This window comes from Bos grunniens, chromosome 18, assembly GCF_055505025.1.
Source record: "Bos grunniens cultivar Pamir isolate PY7600 chromosome 18, Bosgru_T2T1.0, whole genome shotgun sequence".
Taxonomy (NCBI): domain Eukaryota; kingdom Metazoa; phylum Chordata; class Mammalia; order Artiodactyla; family Bovidae; genus Bos; species Bos grunniens.
The window spans coordinates 34,897,987-34,912,690 of NC_141182.1; the positions used below are offsets into that span (position 1 = coordinate 34,897,987).

The following is a 14,704-nucleotide window of genomic DNA, read 5'->3' on the forward strand; positions in this document are numbered from 1 at the left end:
TGTCCCTATGGTTCAGCAAGCATCTATAGGCGAAAATCTGCTTGTTGATTCTGGCAAGGGACCCAGAGTGCTGACCATCTTGGAGTCCTTCATGTCACTCGTGCCATAGTGTCACAGGAAGAATATTCTGGAGGCCCACCGGCTGAGTGATGGGCAGCCCTTGGGAGACCAGTTGGTCAGCCATAGTGGTAGCAGTCAGAGGGGCAGAGTGCTACTCCTGCTGCACGAGCAGAGGTTCTGGCTGAGGGTCGGAGGCCTCTGGCAGCCTGGGACCCTGGCCTCAGTAAAATGGCATACCCATTTAGCATAATATACTGCCATGCCCCAGCTTTCTGAAGATATTGTCATGAATCACAACTATTCCTCTACCCTTGCATGACCTCCCTCAGCACCTCTTTGCATGTTTTTGAGCTTCATATTACCGTTAGCTAGCTTCATCCCAGGCAGACTCCCTGACATGTGTTGTGTACCCGTCGGTGCAAACTAATGAGCCAGACCTCAAAGAGCCTAACTCGGTGGGACCAGTGAACGGCATATACTGGTAGCATAGGAAAGGGTAGATGGAAATGCTCCAACAGCCCAGCAGAGACGGTGATTCTTAGCAGCATGTAGGATCAGAATAGCTGCACCTTATAGTTAAGAAGAGCCCAGCTCGTAGTTTTCCAAGTTGGGGACAGGTCTGACCACAAGTGAACTGCCTGTTATGTCTCTGTTCCTGTGACAGTGCCAGGTGCCCCGTCACCCAGTGTCCACAGTCCTTCCCAGAATGAAGCCCTGGTTGTCAGGGCAAACAGAGTGAACCAGCTCTGCTTGTGCTTCTGCGGTGGGAGCCAAATCTCCCAGCTGGGGAAAGCAGATGGTTTGCCTATCCTCAGTCAGCTATGCTACTGGCTAGACGTCTAGCCTTTGATGCCATGGACATCAAAGACTTCAGATGGGGATTACTTGGCATCACTAGTGGCTGGATGTTCAATGCCTTTTCCTTTGTCTCCTCCCTGAGTTCTTGGCATTTCATCAGCTGAACCCTTAGAAACTTCACAAGGGTCCTGAGGTTCTCCAGGTTGGACCAGATGCTCTTCATTAGGGATATAGCAATATTGTCACACTGGACCTAGGCTAATAAAATGACTTGTTTTCTAATAAGATAGACCACCTCCCTCCACCCCCTTTTTTTTTTGGTAAACCACAGTATTTCGAAACTGTTTTTGAAAGTGACTTGATTTGGGTTTTTATAATACAACAAAGTATAGCATGAAAGAAAAGGGGCTCAATATTCCCCTTACAGGTTACAACTGTCACAAGCTGCTTGAATTTGTTTTTGTGGAGGGTTTTACTGTCCTGTCGCGTGGTATGTGCAGTCTTATGTATGACCCAGCTGTAGACTAGATACAAAAACTTGACCCAGAGTGTCCACGGACATCTGTTGAACCATCCTCTAGAGAGAGGGGGAAGATGAGTTTATACTGTGTGTGGTATGGGTTTTTCTTCCAGATTTAAAAATAAAGACAGACAAAATGTGTAGTGCTTCAGGACAGTTTCAGCTAGTGATTATTTTTTTCCTCACTGCTCTATAAATGTCTTTTCTAATTAATCTTTTTCAACTGCAGAGTTCTAGTAGATCTTAAACATTTGTTTTTTGTTTTTAGGTGATTGAAGTATATGACTTGACTAAAGTAAAGTTAAAATACTGGTAAGTTTTCTCCTGGTTTGTGTCCTAGGCTTGGCACACATGGGCTTATTTCTATCCTCAACAGTTCTGGGATTACAGCCGGTTGCCATGATTGCCTCAGGCAGCCTCCAAGTCCACTCCGTTTCCTGGGGAGGAGAAGGAAAGCTTATTCAGAACACACTGTGTATGAAGCACTTTCCATTTGGGTCAGTTTCCTTAATCCCGCCACAAAGCCGGACCTTAGTCTGTGACTGTCCCCAGGGTCATAGCTGCCGTTCCCTGCACAGCTTCTTTTGGCACCTTTTTACCTTTTCATGACCAACAAAGGTGGGACCAACCAGATATAGCTGCCTCTGAGGCCTATGCTAAAGAGAATGCTGAAAGGATCACTATTTGTAAGGGGAGCGAGGTAGGGGGGCAAAATCTGCTTTTTAGAATGAAAATGGGAATAGCCTATATGGTGCACAAATATTTCAGCCCCCATATGGTAAGTTGCTGTGCTGGCATCTAGAATATTCTGTTCAGTAAGCTTCATTAACAAGCTTCCTTTTTTGAGGATATCAAAGGGATCAGTTCCTGGATTGTTTCAAGCAATATCTGCCGATAGAGAAGTGGATAAACCAGATGCATAATAGCACTGACCCCTACAAATTCTGGTTATCTCTTAGTCTTGATGGGGCGTTCCATACCTCAAGGTCTGGCTTCTCTTTACCTTCTTTTTTTTTTTTTTTTTTATTAAGTTTATTAAATATTTTAAAAAAAAAATCACATGCTCCCCATCCTGAACCCTCCTCCCTCCCAACCTCCCCATACCATCCCCCTGGGCCTTCCCAGCGCACCAGCCCCAAGCATCCAGCATCGTGCACTGAACCTGGACTGGCATCTCGTTTCATACATGACATTTCACATGTTTCAATGACATTCTCCCAAATCTTCCCACCCTCTCCCACAGAGTCCATAAGACTGTTCTATACATCAGTGTCTCTTTTGCTGTCTCGTACACAGGGTTATCGTTACCATCTTTCTAAATTCCATATACATGCGTTAGTATACTGTATTTATGTTTTTCCTTCTGGCTTACTTCACTCTGTATAATAGTCTCCAGTTTCATCCACCTCATTAGAACTGATTCAAATGTATTCTTTTTAATGGCTGAGTAATACTCCATTGTGTATATGTACCACAGCTTTCTTATCCATTCATCTGCTGATGGACATCTAGGTTGCTTCCATGTCCTGGCTATTATAAACAGTGCTGCGATGAACATTGGGGTACACGTGTCTCTTTCCCTTCTGGTTTCCTCAGTGTGTATGCCCAGCAGTGGGATTGCTGGATCATAAGGCAGTTCTATTTCCAGTTTTTTAAGGAATCTCCACACTGTTCTCCATAGTGGCTGCACTAATTTGCATTCCCACCAACAGTGTAAGAGGGTTCCCTTTTCTCCACACCCTCTCCAGCATTTATTATTTGTAGACTTTTGGATCGCAGCCATTCTGACTGGTGTGAAATGGTACCTCATAGTGGTTTTGATTTGCATTTCTCTGATAAAGAGTGATGTTGAACATCTTTTCAAGTGTTTGTTAGCCATCTGTATGTCTTCTTTGGAGAAATGTCTATTTAGATCTTTGGCCCATTTTTTGATTGGGTCATTTATTTTTCTGGAGTTGAGCTGTAGGAGTTGCTTGTATATTTTTGAGATTAGTTGTTTGTCGGTTGCTTCATTTGCTATTATTTTCTCCCATTCTGAAGGCTGTCTTTTCACCTTGCTAATAGTTTCCTTTGATGTGCAGAAGCTTTTAAGTTTAATTAGGTCCCATTTGTTTATTTTTGCTTTTATTTCCAATATTCTGGGAGGTGGGTCATAGAGGATCCTGCTGTGATGTATGTCAGAGAGTGTTTTGCCTATGTTCTCCTCTAGGAGTTTTATAGTTTCTGGTCTTATGTTAAGATCTTTAATCCATTTTGAGTTTATTTTTGTGTATGGTGTTAGAAAGTGGTCCAGTTTCATTCTTTTACAAGTGGTTGACCAGATTTCCCAGCACCACTTGTTAAAGAGATTGTCTTTAATCCACTGTATATTCTTGCCTCCTTTGTCAAAGATAAGGTGTCCATATGTGCGTGGATTTATCTCTGGGCTTTCTATTTTGTTCCATTGATCTATATTTCTGTCTTTGTGCCAGTACCATACTGTCTTGATAACTGTGGCTTTGTAGTAGAGCCTGAAGTCAGGTAGGTTGATTCCTCCAGTTCCATTTTTCTTTCTCAAGATCGCTTTGGCTATTCGAGGTTTTTTGTATTTCCATACAAATTGTGAAATTATTTGTTCTAGCTCTGTGAAGAATACTGTTGGTAGCTTGATAGGGATTGCATTGAATCTATAAATTGCTTTGGGTAGTATACTCATTTTCACTATATTGATTCTTCCAATCCATGAACATGGTATATTTCTCCATCTATTAGTGTCCTCTTTGATTTCTTTCACCAGTGTTTTATAGTTTTCTATATATAGGTCTTTAGTTTCTTTAGGTAGATATATTCCTAAGTATTTTATTCTCTTCGTTGCAATGGTGAATGGAATTGTTTCCTTAATTTCTCTTTCTGTTTTCTCATTATTAGTGTATAGGAATGCAAGGGATTTCTGTGTGTTGATTTTATATCCTGCAACTTTACTATAATCATTGATTAGTTCTAGTAATTTTCTGGTGGAGTCTTTAGGGTTTTCTATGTAGAGGATCATGTCATCTGCAAATAGTGAGAGTTTTACTTCTTCTTTTCCAATTTGGATTCCTTTTATTTCTTTTTCTGCTCTGATTGCTGTAGCCAAAACTTCCAAAACTATGTTGAATAGTAATGGTGAAAGTGGGCACCCTTGTCTTGTTCCTGACTTTAGAGGAAATGCTTTCAATTTTTCACCATTGAGGATAATGTTTGCTGTGGGTTTGTCATATATAGCTTTTATTATGTTGAGGTATGTTCCTTCTATTCCTGCTTTCTGGAGAGTTTTTATCATAAATGGGTGTTGAATTTTGTCAAAGGCTTTCTCTGCATCTATTGAGATAATCATATGGTTTTTGTTTTTCAATTTGTTAATGTAGTGTATTACATTGATTGATTTGCGGATATTGAAGAATCCTTGCATCCCTGGGATAAAGCCCACTTGGTCATGGTGTATGATCTTTTTAATGTGTTGTTGGATTCTGATTGCTAGAATTTTGTTTAGGATTTTTGCATCTGTGTTCATCAGTGATATTGGCCTATAGTTTTCTTTTTTTGTGGCATCTTTGTCAGGTTTTGGTATTAGGGTGATGGTGGCCTCATAGAATGAGTTTGGAAGTTTACCTTCCTCTGCAATTTTCTGGAAGAGTTTGAGCAGGATAGGTGTTAGCTCTTCTCTAAATTTTTGGTAGAATTCAGCTGTGAAGCCGTCTGGACCTGGGCTTTTGTTTGCTGGAAGATTTTTGATTACAGTTTCAATTTCCATGCTTGTGATGGGTCTGTTAAGGTTTTCTATTTCTTCCTGGTCGAGTTTTGGAAAGTTGTACTTTTCTAAGAATTTGTCCATTTCTTCCTCGTTGTCCATTTTATTGGCATATAATTGTTGATAATAGTCTCTTATGATCCTTTGTATTTCTATATTGTCTGTTGTGATCTCTCCACTGTCATTTCTAATTTTATTGATTTGATTTTTCTCCCTTTGTTTCTTGATGAGTCTGGCTAATGGTTTGTCAATTTTATTTATCCTTTCAAAGAACCAGCTTTTGGCTTTGTTGATTTTTGCTATGGTCTCTTTTGTTTCTTTTGCATTTATTTCTGCTCTAATTTTTAAGATTTCTTTCCTTCTACTAACCCTGGGGTTCTTCATTTCTTCCTTTTCTAGTTGTTTGAGGTGTAGAGTTAGGTTATTTATTTGACTTTTTTCTTGTTTCTTGAGGTGTGCCTGTATTGCTATGAACTTTCCCCTTAGGACTGCTTTTACTGTGTCCCACAGGTTTTGGGTTGTTGTGTTTTCATTTTCATTCGTTTCTATGCAAATTTTGATTTCTTTTTTGATTTCTTCTGTGATTTGTTGGTTATTCAGCAGCGTGTTGTTCAGCCTCCATATGTTGGAATTTTTAATAGTTTTTCTCCTGTAATTGAGATCTAATCTTACTGCATTGTGGTCAGAAAAGATGCTTGGAATGATTTCTATTTTTTTGAATTTACCAAGGCTAGCTTTATGGCCCAGGATGTGATCTATCCTGGAGAAGGTTCCATGTGCGCTTGAGAAAAAGGTGAAATTCATTGTTTTGGGATGAAATGTCCTATAGATATCAATTAGGTCTAACTGGTCTATTGTATCGTTTAAAGTTTGTGTTTCCTTATTAATTTTCTGTTTAGTTGATCTATCCATAGGTGTGAGTGGGGTATTAAAGTCTCCCACTATTATTGTGTTATTGTTAATTTCTCCTTTCATACTTGTTAGCATTTGTCTTACATACTGCGATGCTCCCGTGTTGGGTGCATATATATTTATAATTGTTATATCTTCTTCTTGGATTGATCCTTTGATCATTATGTAGTGACCTTCTTTGTCTCTTTTCACAGCCTTTGTTTTAAAGTCTATTTTATCTGATATGAGTATTGCTACTCCTGCTTTCTTTTGGTCCCTATTTGCATGGAAAATCTTTTTCCAGCCCTTCACTTTCAGTCTGTATGTGTCCCCTGTTTTGAGGTGGGTCTCCTGTAGACAACATATGTAGGGGTCTTGTTTTTGTATCCATTCAACCAGTCTTTGTCTTTTGGTTGGGGCATTCAACCCATTTACGTTTAAGGTAATTACTGATAAGTATGATCCCGTTGCCATTTACTTTATTGTTTGGGGTTCGAATTTATACACCATTTTTGTGTTTCCTGTCTAGAGAATATCCTTTAGTATTTGTTGTAGAGCTGGTTTAGTGGTGCAGAATTCTCTCAGCTTTTGCTTATCTGAGAAGCTTTTGATTTCTCCTTCATACTTGAATGAAATCCTTGCTGGGTACAATAATCTGGGCTGTAGGTTATTTTCTTTCATCATTTTAAGTATGTCTTGCCATTCCCTCCTGGCTTGAAGAGTTTCTATTGAAAGATCAGCTGTTATCCTTATGGGAATTCCCTTGTGTGTTATTTGTTGTTTTTCCCTTGCTGCTTTTAATATTTGTTCTTTGTGTTTGATCTTTGTTAATTTGAGTAATATGTGTCTTGGGGTGTTTCGCCTTGGGTTTATCCTGTTTGGGATTCTCTGGGTTTCTTGGACTTGGGTGATTATTTCCTTCCCCAGTTTAGGGAAGTTTTCAACTATTATCTCCTCAAGTATTTTCTCATGGTCTTTCTTTTTGTCTTCTTCTTCTGGAACCCCTATGATTCGAATGTTGTAGCGTTTAATATTGTCCTGGAGGTCTCTGAGATTGTCCTCATTTCTTTTAATTCGTTTTTCTTTTATTCTCTCTGATTCATTTATTTTTACCATTCTATCTTCTAATTCACTAATCCTATCTTCTGCCTCTGTTATTCTACTATTTGTTGCCTCCAGAGTGTTTTTAATTTCATTTATTGCATTATTCATTGTATATTGACTCTTTTTTATTTCTTCTAGGTCCTTGTTAAACCTTTCTTGCATCTTCTCAATCCTTGTCTCCAAGCTATTTATCTGTGATTCCATTTTAATTTCTAGATTTTGGATCAATTTCACTATCATTATTCGGAATTCTTTATCAGGTAGATTCCCTATCTCTTCCTCTTTTGTTTGGTTTGGTGGGCATTTATCCTGTTCCTTTATCTGCTGGCTATTCCTCTGTCTCTTCATCTTGTTTAAATTGCTGAGTATGGGGTGTCCTTTCTGTATTCTGGCAGTTTGTGGAGTTCTCTTTATTGTGGCTATTCCTCACTGTGTGTGGGTTTGTACAGGTGGCTTGTCAAGGTTTCCTGGTTAGGGAAGCTTGTGTCAGTGTTCTGATGGGTGGAACTGTATTTCTTCTCTTTGTTCAGTCGCGCTGTGGGGAGGGAGGGAGGGATGCTGCAAGCAAATAACACTGGCGTGCGCTCGCAGTGCCTCAGCCACACTGGGTCTGCCCCCGCTCACTGCGCGTGTAGCCTCCCTGCCCACACTGCTCGGGCTCTAGGTTGTTCCGCCGGGAACAATCCGAGGCTGGCCCTGGGTTGCATGTACCTCCCAGGTCCAAGCCGCTCAGGTTCAGGCACTCGGATAGTCCTCAGAGGCGCAGACTCAGTTGGGCCTGAGTATTGTGCTCTTCCCAGGTCCGAGCAGCTCAAGTGATGAGGTGTTTGGCGAGCGCCAATGCTGCGACTTATCGCCTCCCCGCCACTCGGTTATCTGGGCGCAAAACCGGCGCACCTTCTTAGGCAGATGTTAACCGTCCAGACCCCCAAGAAGTTTTAGTTAGCAAAGAAGCCTGCTTACAGTTTTATAGATAATGTCTCTCTGGGGCTGCGATTGCCCCCTTCCGGCTCTGGCTGCCTATCACCGGAGGGGGAAGGTCTGCCGCCGGCTATCTCTGTTCAATTCTTTGTTCCGTGCGCGGGCCTGGCGGTCTTAGGTTGGGGCTGGCTTTTCGCGTAGTAGATATCCCACAGTCTGGTTTGTTAACCCAAATTATTTCGCTCAGATAGTGCTCAGGGTATTCAGGCCAGATTCTTACTCTAAGCGATGCAGCCCGCGCTGCGCCTCCCTGCCCAGCCCCCGCTTGTTAATGGCGCCTGCAGGCGTCTGCGCTGCTTCTCCACTGGGGGAGTTACCGTAGGACTCGCAATCTTCGAGTTTTAATTGTTTATTTATTTTTTCTTCCTGTTATGTTGCCCTCTGTGCTTCCAAAGCTCGGCACAGATTCGGCAGTGAGAAGGTTTCCTGGTGTTTGGAAACTTCTCTCTTTTTAAGACTCCCTTCCCGGGACGGAGCTCCGTCCCTCCCTCTTTTGTCTCTTTTTTTGTCTTTTATATTTTTTCCTACCTCCTTTCGAAGAGTTGGATCGCTTTTCTGGGTGCCTGATGTCCTCTGCCGGCATTCAGAAGTTGTTTTGTGGAATTTACTCGACGTTTAAATGCTCTTTTGATGAATTTGTGGGGGAGAAAGTGTTCTCTCTGTCCTACTCCTCCGCCATCTTCTGAAGCTCTCTCTCTTTACCTTCTTAAGAGTCACTGGTGGGTAAGCGAGGGGTCAAGAGTCAGGCTGCCCCCGGTTTGAGTTATGACTTCATTTTATTACTCTGCAAAATTAGGCAAGTCACTTAACCTCTTTGAGCTTGTTTTTTCATCAGAGAAGTGAAAGCATACATCTGGCTGCTGAGTTAGGAAAACTAAATGAGATAATGCTGATAAAGCATATAGCGCAGTGCCTGGTTAAAAACAGAGGTGCTCTAGATGCTAACTGTTATATACAGACTAGATAAACAGCAAGGTCCTACTGTGTAGCATGGGAAACTATTTTCAATATCCTGTAATAAACCATAATAGAAAGAATGTGAAAAAGAATATATATATATAATTGAATCACTTTGCTGTATTGCAGAAATTAACACAATATTGTAAATTAACTATACTTAATAACATGTTTAAAATGAAGAGGTGTTCCATAAGTGATACTCATTTTTTTAAAAAATATTCTTAACCTTTAAGCATTCTCCTTAAAGTTAGAAATGACTTATCTTCGTGCTCATCATCTGAAATCACATGCTCCTCTTTGCTCCCAAGCCCACCCCCTCCCAGCTATTTTTCCTTTACTTGGGATCATTCCTCCCCATCCACTTACCCATTCACCCAGCTGATGAGTGCTGGTTCTTCTGCTTCTTAGGAAAACAAGCTGCCTTGCTTGGCTGTATCCTGCATTTAAAATGTTCATCCCCCTTTTAAGAAAGTTCCTTTTCAAGACAAACTACTCATAGGCATTCTGAGAAAACACATTAACAATGTCTATTTCTATGACTATTCCTTATCCAAGTCCAAATGCCATGGGGCTAAGGCTGGATTTACTTCCTTCTGAACTGGGTCTGGTCACCATAGATGTCTTGGGAGGTCCTAGAGGGCTAATCCTCTGTATCAGCCTCAGGAGAATTGACTATTTCTGACCTCATTAATTGTCTCTTATTTAAAAGTTCTATAGTTAAACCTTTATTTTTATATAATTATAGACTCAACTCCCATGTATTTTAAGAGTAACTCTTCCAGCCACCGTCTCTAATGACCTGTGAGTGCATCCTACAAGCCTGGTATTAAAAAGCATCTTTGTTTTTCAGTGGCGTGCATTTCAATTCTCAAGCCATAGCTCCCACCATTGAGCAGATTGACCAGTCTTTTGGTGCAACCCATCCTGGAGGTAAGCCCAGTCCATCTGATTCCTCTGGTCATCTGTAGCAGCCAATAGTAATAAATCTGGCAAGTGGTGCCATGCCAGCCCCAACCTCAAAGCTCCTATCAGATTTGGGGGCCGGTACTTGGGTGTGAAGGAAAGCTCTCTCCCATGGTTTTCAGCCAAGTAAGTCAGTTCAGAAATGAGACACAATGAAAGTTTTGCCAGTCACCACCAGTCATTATTCCCTGTCAGGCTGGTTTGTGTTCACAGCTTCGGATGCCATTCAACCTTGTCATTTTCTTCTCCCCACTTCCACAGTGTACAACTCTGCTGAGCAGCTCTTCCACCTCAACTTCAGAGGATTGTCTTTCTCTTTTCAGCTAGATTCCTGGACCGAGGCTCCCAAGTATGAGGTTAGCCTTTTTCTTTCCCTTATCTTTATTGCCCAGTGCCCCGGTGATAGGGGGCAGAAGACAGTACCATTGGAGGAGGCTGGATAGGTACCCTTCCTTTGGTTCCCTTAATCTCTGAGGTCTTCAGAGGCCACTTGGGGGTACAGTGGGTGAAGTTGACAGAACAAAGCCCAGGCTGGCATTCCCAGGAGGAGGGCGCTTCCAACTGAAGTGAGGTCGAGCTCGCTCTTCAGAGGGAAATCTATGTCGTGTGCTTTAAAACTCCAAATCACCACAGTTTTTCTCAGTGGCCTAGAATTTGAGAGAATTCATCCTTCGACAGTGGCATCCTTAGTGTTATGAAATGATAGTTTTTTGTAAGTTTTATATTTTATTAAAGAAGGCATTTCTACATTTTCTCCCTGATGAAGGAAAGGAAAACTAAGTAAAATTAAAGGTGAACTTGCATGGTTTAGTGAATTTTTTGACCTGGAGACAGATCAGACTGTGCTTTGACCTGGCCAGTTCTTTTTTTTTAATACCTTGATAAATAAAATGAGCGAATTTCAAAGTTTCTCAGAAACCATTCCACACTGCAGATAACAATACCCAGTGAGAAAATGGATACAGAAAATGCGTACCAAATAAGGAAGTACCAGTAGTACAGTTGTGTCTGAAACTGAGATATTCCTCTTCTAAATTTCCTACTTTGGTGACTGGCCAGTTCTCGAAGACCATGAGTATTGGGAAAATGCCAGGGCCTGCAGTGTGCTTTTAGTAAAACATTTATCCTGTGTTTGCAGCCCAATTTTGCCCATGGTCTGGCTTCTCTTCAGATACCCCACGGAGCAACTGTGAAACGAATGTATATCTACAGTGGGAACAGCCTACAGGATACCAAGTATGTGTGGGGGAGCACAGGCTTCATGCTAAGGCCATGGGCTCCCTGGGAGGGAGGACAAAGTCTCTGCTCACTCTGTGCCTGCCCGCAGGGCGCCCGTGATGCCCCTGAGCTGTTTCCTGGGCAACGTGTATGCTGAGAGTGTGGATGTTCTCCGGGATGGAACTGGACCCTCAGGTTTACGACTCCGCCTCCTTGCCGCAGGTCAGTTCCTGGCTTTGGGGTGGTGGGTTCTCCATTATAGCCTTGTCGAGATGGTCTAAAATCCCACGTCCTTAGGGATAGTTGGTAGAAGACAAATGGTGCTGACGTTTATGGTTAGAAGTTTTAGTTTGTTTGTGAAGGAATAAGACATAGTTTTATTTTGAGCAGCTCTTATAAATGACAGTAAAACTGCTTCCCTTGACATGTACATCAGTCTCTGTGTACTTAGTTTTGCAGTGGTGCCCGGGTCCTAGAGGTGTATCTTACAGGCTCAGTGTTGCGTGTTCTCTCATTTTCCACCATTTGTGCTCATTTCGCAGAGTAGACTGGCAAGAGGAACTTGTTGAATTGTGATTTGGCCATACCCTGCTCATTTTTGCTGATAGCAAACAAAAAGAATTGCTGCCTTCAGTAGCCAGTCTCTCTAGGATCCACACCTCATCCTGTGATTTTCTTGTGTGGACAGTCTCAGCTCCTTCGAACTTTGGATTATGCTTAGGGATACAAAGATCATCCAGTGTGGAGTTTGCCTCTGTAAAGATGACCTGGGGACTGTGAGCTCCATGAAGGAGCCTATGCCTTCATGGAGCTCATAGTCTAGCCAGCCTTTGTTTATAAGCTGGGGTCTTCCCTCAGTGTCTGGGGCATCAGTTCTCAACTGCTAATAATCTAGCAAGTAAATTGTAAACTCACTCCCCTGAACAATTAGACAGTTCAAAGACTCCAGGTTATAAATTTCTTAAAATGTGGTTTTCTAGCCATGGCAGAACACCAGCTACTTAAAGGAGCATTGTGCTTATACTGTAGTTTTTTAAAGAATTGAGATGTGGCATCTCAAAAAAGAAGTTGAGGTCGTCTCAGGAGGATTGCTGCTTGAAGCAGTGGGGTAATCAAGGGTGGTGTAAGTATACCAGGTGACAGCAAGAGGAGCCTGTTGAGAGTAGGGGGTCTCAGCCAGTTCTGACCACCACCCTGACAGGACAGTCCCAGCAGTCACATCACACTGCCTACAAGATCAGTGGGGGAAACACCTGAAGTCAAGACCTCACTAAGTTATTATCCCACCCAGTACTCACTAAGAGTTCCTGTGGAGAGTGACTACAGTGATGCCATTCAACTGTCTTGATCCCCACAGTAATGATTCCCTCACTCAAAGGAATCAGAAACTAAAATAGTCTCCCTGAGAAACTAAGGGTACCTTTACTTGAGGAGACTTCAGATAGACTGAGACAAGAAAGTGAGACAAGAAGGGTACCTCCCGTACCGCCCTGTGTGGACATTCACAAGGATCTGGTACTTGCAGACTTTGGGCACCCAGTCTAGCTTGACAGGACTTTCAGTGGTTTCCATAGGTCACCCATGCTTACCTAAGTGCAGGATTTATCAGTTCAGTTCAGTTCAGTCCCTCAGTCATGCCCAACTCTTTGTGACCCCATGAACCGCAGCATGCCAGGCCTCCCTGTCCATCACCAACTCCTGGAGTTCACCCAAACCCATGTCCATTGAGTCAGTGATACCATCCAACCGTCTCATCCTCTGTCGTCCCCTTCATCTCCTGCCCTCAATCTTTCCCAGCATCAGGGTCTTTTCAAATGAGTCAGTTCTTCACATCAGGTGGCCAAAGTATTGGAGTTTCAGCTTCAGCATCAGTCCTTCCAAGGAATATTCAGGACTGATCTCCTTTAGGATGGACTGTTCTCCTTGCAGTCCAAGGGACTCTCAAGAGTCTTCTCCAACACCACAGTTCAAAAGCATCAATTCTTCAGTGCTCAGCTTTCTTCACAGTCCAACTCTCACATCCATACATGACCACTGGAAAAACCATAGCCTTGACTAGATGGACCTTCGTTGACAAAGTAATGTTTCTGCTTTTCAATACGCTGTCTAGGTTGGTCATAACTTTCCTTCCAAGGAGTAAGCGTCTTTTAATTTCATGGCTTCAATCACCATCTGCAGTGATTTTGGAGCCCCCAAAAATAAAGTCTGACACTGTTTCCACTGTTTCCCCATCTACTTCCCATGAAGTGATGGCTCCGGATGCCATGATCTTAGTTTTCTGAATGTTGAGCTTTAAGCCAACCTTTTCACTCTCCTCTTTCACTTTTATCAAGAGGCTCTCTAGCTCCTCTTCACTTTCTGCCTTAAGGGTGGAATCATCTGCATATCTGAGGTTATTGATATTTCTGCCGGCAATCTTGATTCCAGCTTGTGCTTCCTCCAGCCCAGCGTTTCTCATGATGTACCCTGCATAGAAGTTAAATAAGCAGGGTGACAATATACAGCCTTGACGTACTCCTTTTCCTATTTGGAACCAGTCTGTTGTTCCATGTCCAGTTCTAACTGTTGCTTCCCGACCTGCATACAGGTTTCTCAAGAGACAGGGCAGGTGGTCTGGTATTCCCATCGCTTTCAGAATTTTCCACAGTTTATTGTGATCCACACAGTAAGGGCTTTGGCATAGTAAAGCAGAAATAGATGTTTTTCTGGAACTCTCTTGCTTTTTCCACGATCCAGCGGATGTTGGCAATTTGATCTCTGGTTCCTCTGCCTTTTCTAAATCCAGCTTGAACATCTGGAAGTTCACGGTTCACGTATTGCTGAAGCCTGGCTTGGAGAATTTTGAGCATTACTTTACTAGCGTGTGAGATGAGTGCAATTGTGTGGTAGTTTGAGCATTCTTTGGCATTGCCTTTCTTTGGGATGGGAATGAAAACTGACCTTTTCCAGTCCTGTGGCCACTGCTGAGTTTTCCAAATTTGCTGGCATATTGAGTGCAGCACTTTCACAGTATCATCTTCCAGGATTTGAAATAACTCAACTGGAATTCCATCACCTCCCCTAGCTTTGTCCGTAGTGATGCTTCCTAAGGCCCACTTGACTTCACATTCTAGGATGTCTGGCTCTTGGTGAGTGATCACACCATCATGATTATCTGGGTCGTGAAGCTCTATTTTGTACAGTTCTTCTGTGTATTCTTACTACCTCTTCTTAATATCTTCTGCTTCTGTTAGGTCCCTACCATTTCTGTCCTTTATCGAGCCCATCTTTGCATGAAATGTTCCCTTGGTATCTCTAATTATCTTGAAGAGATCTCTAGTCTTTCCCATTCTGTTGTTTTCCTCTATTTCTTGCATTGATCACTGAGGAAGGCTTTCTTATCTCTCCTTGCTATTCTTTGGAACTCTGCATTCAGATGTTTATATCTTTCCTTTTCTCCT

General features: G+C 42.3%; 1 protein-coding gene and 1 long non-coding RNA gene across 6 annotated transcripts in view; one reads left to right on the top strand and one right to left on the bottom strand.

The window, feature by feature from the left end:
• Window positions 1-14,704, top strand: part of PHAF1 (phagophore assembly factor 1) — a 35,848-nt gene that overhangs the window by 14,119 nt on the left and 7,025 nt on the right. For all 5 annotated transcript variants that reach the window (XM_086351280.1, XM_086351282.1, XM_086351281.1 and 2 more), the window contains 5 exons: window positions 1,647-1,690; window positions 9,934-10,013; window positions 10,308-10,402; window positions 11,185-11,282; window positions 11,374-11,486. In XM_086351280.1, coding sequence (XP_086207406.1) covers window positions 1,647-1,690; window positions 9,934-10,013; window positions 10,308-10,402; window positions 11,185-11,282; window positions 11,374-11,486 — 430 coding nt within the window. The remainder of the gene's footprint in view (window positions 1-1,646; window positions 1,691-9,933; window positions 10,014-10,307; window positions 10,403-11,184; window positions 11,283-11,373; window positions 11,487-14,704) is intronic.
• LOC147353399 (uncharacterized) lies at window positions 1,518-8,978 on the bottom strand. The gene is made up of 2 exons (XR_015145619.1): window positions 8,652-8,978; window positions 1,518-1,815 (listed from the first exon to the last, which is right to left on the bottom strand). It is a non-coding gene; the product is annotated as an uncharacterized LOC147353399 (long non-coding RNA).